Raw genomic sequence first — 6,508 nt, forward strand, 5'->3', positions numbered from 1 at the left:
GTGGAAATCGCTGGGGCCCTGCCTTAGCCCCGCCCCAGCCGTCCCACCCCGCCCCCAGCCTTCCCATGCTCTCCCCACCTTCTGTTTCCTTTGCATCGGAATACTGAAAACCTCAGCCAGAGTCCAGGAACCCTCAATACAGGGGCCAAAAGAGACCCTCTTCTGCTGGCCTGAGAACACATTTCCAGTTTGGTTCAATCCTCTGTCTCTGTAATCACGGGACCATGAACCAGAAGACCACCCTGGTGCTCCTTGCTCTGGCTGTCATCACCATCTTTGCCTTGGTGTGTGTCTTAATAGCTGGCAGGGGAGGAGATGGGGGTGAAGCCAGCCAACCTCACTACTGCCCCTCCGGAACCCCCAGTGTCCAGCCCTGGACACACCCTGGCCAGAACCAGCTGTTTGCAGACCTGAGCCGAGAAGAGCTGACAGCTGTGATGAGATTCCTGACCCAGAAGCTGGGGCCAGACCTGGTGGATGCAGCCCAGGCCCGACCCTCTGACAACTGCATCTTCTCGGTAGAGCTGCAGCTGCCCCCCAAGGCTGCAGCCCTGGCCCACCTGGACAGGAGGAGCCCCCCACCTGCCCGGGAGGCACTGGCCATCGTCTTCTTTGGCAGACAACCCCAACCCAATGTGACTGAGCTGGTGGTGGGGCCGCTGCCCCAGCCCTCCTACATGCGGGATGTGACCGTGGAGCGTCATGGGGGCCCCCTGCCCTATTACCGACGCCCCGTGCTTCTCCGAGAGTACCTGGACATAGACCAGATGATCTTCAACAGAGAACTGCCCCAGGCTGCTGGTGTCCTGCACCACTGCTGCTCCTACAAACAAGGAGGAGGGAACCTGGTGACCATGACCACAGCCCCCCGCGGTTTGCAATCAGGTGACCGGGCCACCTGGTTTGGCCTCTACTACAACATCTCAGGGGCTGGGTACTATCTGCACCCTGTGGGGTTAGAGCTGCTGGTAGATCACAAGGCTCTGGACCCTGCCCAGTGGACCATCCAGAAGGTGTTCTTTCAAGGCCGCTACTATGAAAGTCTGGCCCAGCTGGAGGAGCAGTTTGAGGCTGGCCGGGTGAATGTGGTGGTGATCCCAGACGATGGCACAGGTGGGTTCTGGTCCCTGAAGTCCCAGGTGCCTCCGGGTCCAACTCCCCCTCTGCAGTTCCATCCTCAGGGCCCCCGCTTCAGTGTCCAGGGCAGTCGAGTGGCCTCCTCATTGTGGACTTTCTCCTTTGGCCTCGGAGCTTTCAGTGGTCCTAGGATCTTTGACATTCGATTCCAAGGAGAACGACTGGCTTATGAGATCAGCCTGCAAGAGGCCGTGGCTATTTATGGTGGGAATACCCCAGCAGCAATGCTCACTCGCTATATGGATGGCTGCTTTGGCATGGGCAAATTCGCCACGCCCCTGACCCGAGGGGTGGACTGCCCCTATCTGGCCACCTATGTGGACTGGCACTTCCTTCTGGAGTCTCAAGCCCCCAGGACCCTACATGATGCCTTTTGTGTGTTTGAGCAGAACAAGGGCCTGCCCCTGAGGCGACACCACTCAGATTTTATTTCCCAGTATTTTGGGGGTCTTGTGGAGACAGTGCTGGTCTTCAGATCTGTGTCAACCTTGCTCAACTATGACTATGTGTGGGATATGGTCTTTCACCCCAATGGGGCCATAGAAGTCAAATTCCATGCCACGGGCTATATCAGCTCAGCGTTCTTCTTTGGTACTGCCCAAAAATACGGAAACCAGGTTCGGGAGAACACACTGGGCACCGTCCACACCCACAGTGCCCACTACAAGGTGGATCTGGATGTGGGAGGTAAGACATGCTGGCAGAGGCATTGATTTTGTACAGGGGGTTGAGGAGTTGTCACTATTTGCTTTGGGTTTGATGGAGATTTCCCAGGAAAGGAAGATGTGGGTATGCGGTTTTGGAGTTTCATGCTTTCTCTTAGCTGGATGGGAGAGAGTTGACTGTTGAATTTCCCTGTGATCTTAGCTCACTGGCTGGGTACAGAGATGCCAGACTCCATCCACATGACCTCATCAGAAAATCTTGGGGAAAAGCTCAGCTTAGAGAAGAGACAGTATCCAGGCTAAGGGTCCTCTTTGCCCTCCTCCCTCCCTGGCACCTATACGGGCCCAACTTGAGTGAGGCAGACATTTGTTTTTTGGCTTATCTGTGTCTGCCTGCAGTGCTGGTGTTGGGGAAGATCTGGGTGCATTCTGCTGAGTCCCTGGCACATGTATGCCAGCTCTGGATATCCCCAGGAGCACATTTCCTTGGCAGGTGGGCCCCCCTCCTCCTTGAGTTTTCATTTCTGGGCACAATACATTTAAATGTGAAGGGTAGAGAGGATACTGTGGAATATTCCAAAAAGTTTCTGGAGTTGGTGGTCACAGAGAGCCAAGGTAATGGGATATTTAGGAGTCCATGACATTTCACTGTTGTTCCCCACATTGATTTCATCACCAGATTTTTCTTTCTGTTCTGCTGCTGAATATCTCCAACCCGTCGCCTGGCCTTCCTGTTGTCCCTGCTGGGCGCTAGGCCTCTCTTTGCTACTTCGACTCCAGGGTTCACCCTGTGCTCAGAGGGACCTTCCAGCCCAGGACAGCCTGCTCCCTCACACACTTCCCAGTTTCCCCATCACTAATGGATTCCCAACTGCAAAAGGACCAGCCAGGCCTGTCCCTTCAGAGGGCAGCTGCCACCTGCCTTCCAGATGCTTCCCTTTGCTGTTTTAGCCACACCCTCACCCTCTGTGTCCCTGGAAACACACACAATAGGTGACAGTTGGGCTTCTTTGCTTTTGCTCCTCTTTTGCTCCAGCCTTGAATACTTTGCCATGCCATCTCAGATGGTGACATCCTTAAGGCCAAGCTGAAACGTGGACCAGAACTGCCTCTCTTCCTGCCTGTACCTGGGTTCCTCTAACTGTGAATGTTGAATGTGCTCCTCTCACACTGTAGGCTCTTTAGGGCTTGGCTTTCCTTGGACTTCTGTGAGAGCAGAAGGGTAAGGTTGCATTCATCAGAGTGTCCCCAGCACTGAGCACAGGTGTCTTCACTAATAAGTGTGAAACAAGGAAGGAGTGAAATGCTCAAAGAAATATTTCAGAGGTCACCAGCTTTGGCTGAAAGATGTGGAGATACTGGGATGAGGGGAGGGAAGCAGGGGACACAGTGAGTCTGGTCTCTTTGGCCCCTACTCTGAAGCCAGGTGCAGGCAGAGTCCGTGGGGTGGCGCAGCTGCCTGACCAGCCCTTCCTCATCCTCTCACCCCTCCAGGACTGGAGAACTGGGTCTGGGCTGAGGACATGGCTTTTGTCCCCACAATGGTACCCTGGAGCCCTGAGCACCAGATGCAGAGGCTGCAGGTGACCCGAAGCAGCTGGAGACTGAGGAGCAGGCTGCCTTCCCCCTGGGAGGGGCCTCCCCTCACTACCTGTACCTGGCCAGCAAGCAGAGCAAAAAGTGGGGGCACCCTCACAGCTATCGCATCAAGACGGTCAGCTTTGCTGGGGGCCGATGCCCCAGAACAGCTCCACAGAGAGAGTGGTCAGCTGGGGAGGTGGGTGGTGAATATTGTTGGAGGTGGGTGGATGAGATGAAAAGCACATGTTGGGAGGGGCAATTGGGAACCCAGTTCAAATTCTACACAAGGTGAGGTAAGAAAACAAAACATTTCCTGGTTATCAAAAGGCCTACAGTAGACACATGGTCCCCTTGGAAGGCTAAAGCCCAGGCAGATAAGTCTTTCCTGTTTTCCTGATGCTGTGAAATCCAAAGGGATCAACAGGAAAAGGACATGAAAAGATGTTGGGCTCAGGTCAAAAAAAAAAGAAACACAAAGAAAAAGATCACCCAAGTACTGTATCTTTAAAAAAAAAAAAAAAGTGTGTTGGACCACCCACCAGGTGGGATGTGGGATGTGCAGGAAGCCGGCTGCACACTAGGGTGACATCACGGTGAGGGTGTGGATGAGCTGGGAAGCTGAGGTCCATGGGCTCAGCTCCCTTCCATGATGATCAGGCAGCAGGACAGGGACGGTGACCATGGACCCCTGACCAGAACATCTCTAGGTACCAGCTGGCCGTGACCCAGAGGAAGGAGACAGAGCCCAGCAGCACCAGCGTCTTCAATCAGAATGACCCCTGGACTCCCACTGTGGACTTTGCTGACTTCATCAACAATGAGACCATTGCTGGAAAGGTCAGCTGACTGTGGGAGAAGAGGGAGGGTGGGGGCACAGAGATCAGCCCCAGCTTCCTTTGGCTGGGGGCCTGAAAACCCGTGATCAGCTGAAGGGCTGAGCTGACTTCTGCTTCTGTGCTTTTGTGGATCTGCTCACTATTTGTGGGGGAAACTTCCTAAGCTGGGAGTTCATCTGCAGACCCTGGCTGAGGTTCCAGCCTCTCCTCGAGAGGCAGCAGCTCTCTCAGTCTCTGCCTGTGGACTGAGTCCTTTAAAGGCCCCAGGATTCAGAAGGGCTGGAATGACCAGGGAAGACCACATCTCTTATACCTAAAACTTCTCCATTTCTGTCTTCACCACTAAAGGATTAATTTCCAAATGTTGAACTTTTCTGCCACCCAAACCTGATCTACTCTCCTCCATTTTCCTTCCTTCAGTTACAGTTTGGGAACTCTCCCAGTGTCAGGGGAGGTGCTAAAGTAGCCTGTGGGTGTCATCATTTCTCTTGGGATGGGTAGGCTGATGGCGATGTGATGGGAAATGTCAGAGATGGCACCTGCAGGCTGGGACATTGGAGGCTGTTGTGTTGCTCCTAATATGAAGTTGATTCTTTATGCTTTGACTTCTGGGCTACTATGAAAAAAAGGTTAAAGATTTAAAACCCTCTTGAGTGATGGTGGGCTCCCAAAGTGAATCCTCTGGGCTGCAGAGGTGTCCTTAGCAGCACCAGGCCTCATGACCCTCTTTCTTCCCCTACTAGGACTTGGTGGCCTGGGTGACAGCTGGTTTCCTGCACATCCCACATGCAGAGGACATTCCCAACACGGTGACAGTGGGGAATGGTGTGGGCTTCTTTCTGCAACCCTACAACTTCTTTGATCAGGACCCCTCCATCAATTCTGCTGACTCCATCTACTTCCCAAAGACCAGGATGCTGGGTCCTGTGAGGTCAACTCCCTGGCTTGTCTGCCCAAGGCTCCTGCCTGTGCCCCTGATCTTTCTGCCTTCTCCCACGGGGGCTTTTCCAGAACTCGGTGTTCCCTGGGATGGGGAATGAGACTGGGGCTCCAGGGTCTGGGAGTGTGGGGAGAAGGGCCAGGAACTGGGGAGCCTGTGCCCTCTTCTCCCTCCTCACACCCCTGGGTCCTCTCTCTCCTCCATCGTCCTCCCTTGCTTACCGCCTCACTGGGGTCATCCTGAAGCTATGCTGCCTGAATCAGGGGCTTCTCAGCTCTGTGCACCCCAACCTGCTGGGTTCCTGTCGCAGAGGAGAGGAACGGTCAGCTGAGAGGCTGGAGTCATGGTTACACGTTTCTACAAGACTCCACGGTTTGGTGTTTTTCATTTTCTTTTCTTTTGTCTTTGCTTTCTGCTTTCCCCAAATGGTTTTAGGCCATGCCAGGTCTCTCCTGAGACTCCCCAGTCCTCACTTGAGAGGAGAGGAAGCGAGGTCTCTCTGGGACTGGATGCCTAGAGGCCGTGGGCAGGGTTCCTGGCAGGCTTGTGAATCCAGGAGTCCAGCTGGAAGGGGCTCTTTGGCCCATGTTTCCTCTCATCCTGGTCCTCCTTCTCCCTCTTCCTTCTTGCCTCACCTCCTCCTGTTCTTACCTATTCTTATAACCTGGGATTTACATCCCAGCCCTGAGGAGATGTTCCTCAGCTCTCACTTTTCAACTCTGGTCTCCTCTCCTGACTCTAGGCCTGTGGAAGTCTGAAAATGCAAGGGACATCTAGCTTGAGAGGACAGGCCCCGTCTGTCTCCCTGTGTCTGGGAGCTGCCCCTTCCCCCAGTCCTGGGGCAAGGTGTTTCCCCACAGTTCTTTCTGCCCATTTGTATAGGCCTGTCTTGCATCCTCTTGCAGAGGATGCTCATGGAGACAGCAGCAGCTCTAGTTAGCACTTGAGGTGGTTTGTGGGTGCAGTGGTAATGAGGAGTGGTCATTTTGTGCCAGGTGTGTGGTGTGACCAGGGTCCTCTGAACTTGGCAATAGCCAAGATGGGTGACTGGGTGAGAGCCAAGGGTGAGAAGCAGAAAGACCAGTCACACCATGCCATGGGGCCAGGGGCGGACCAATCACGTGTGAGCATGCAAATGAGCCAGGGCCTCTGTGGGTGGAGCCTCCCCCACAGGCTGTCCCTTCAGGATCCGGGGTCTCTCCACAAATGTCCAGAGATTGGACATAATAGAACTGTCCTTCCCTAGAACATTTGTTAAGTAAGTTCTAACACAGCTTGACAAAGAAATACTCTGCAGCTATAAAACTATATCTTTTTATAGAAATTATTCTTCTAAAGAGCAAGGCAAT

At 53.8% G+C, this 6,508-nt stretch overlaps 1 protein-coding gene across 1 annotated transcript; it reads left to right on the forward strand.

Annotated features, from left to right (window-relative positions):
- The first annotated feature begins 66 nt into the window (after positions 1-66).
- Positions 67-6,068, forward strand: LOC102273246 (amine oxidase [copper-containing] 3). The gene is given in 7 exon segments (XM_070389878.1): positions 67-1,824; positions 3,297-3,395; positions 3,398-3,529; positions 3,532-3,575; positions 4,086-4,220; positions 4,963-5,119; positions 5,122-6,068. Coding segments are annotated over 7 exon segments (2,448 nt in total). The 5' UTR covers positions 67-224; the 3' UTR covers positions 5,403-6,068.
- Positions 6,069-6,508: the final 440 nt, after the last annotated feature.

The sequence above is a fragment of the Bos mutus genome, chromosome 19, assembly GCF_027580195.1.
Source record: "Bos mutus isolate GX-2022 chromosome 19, NWIPB_WYAK_1.1, whole genome shotgun sequence".
Classification (NCBI taxonomy): Eukaryota; Metazoa; Chordata; class Mammalia; order Artiodactyla; family Bovidae; genus Bos; species Bos mutus.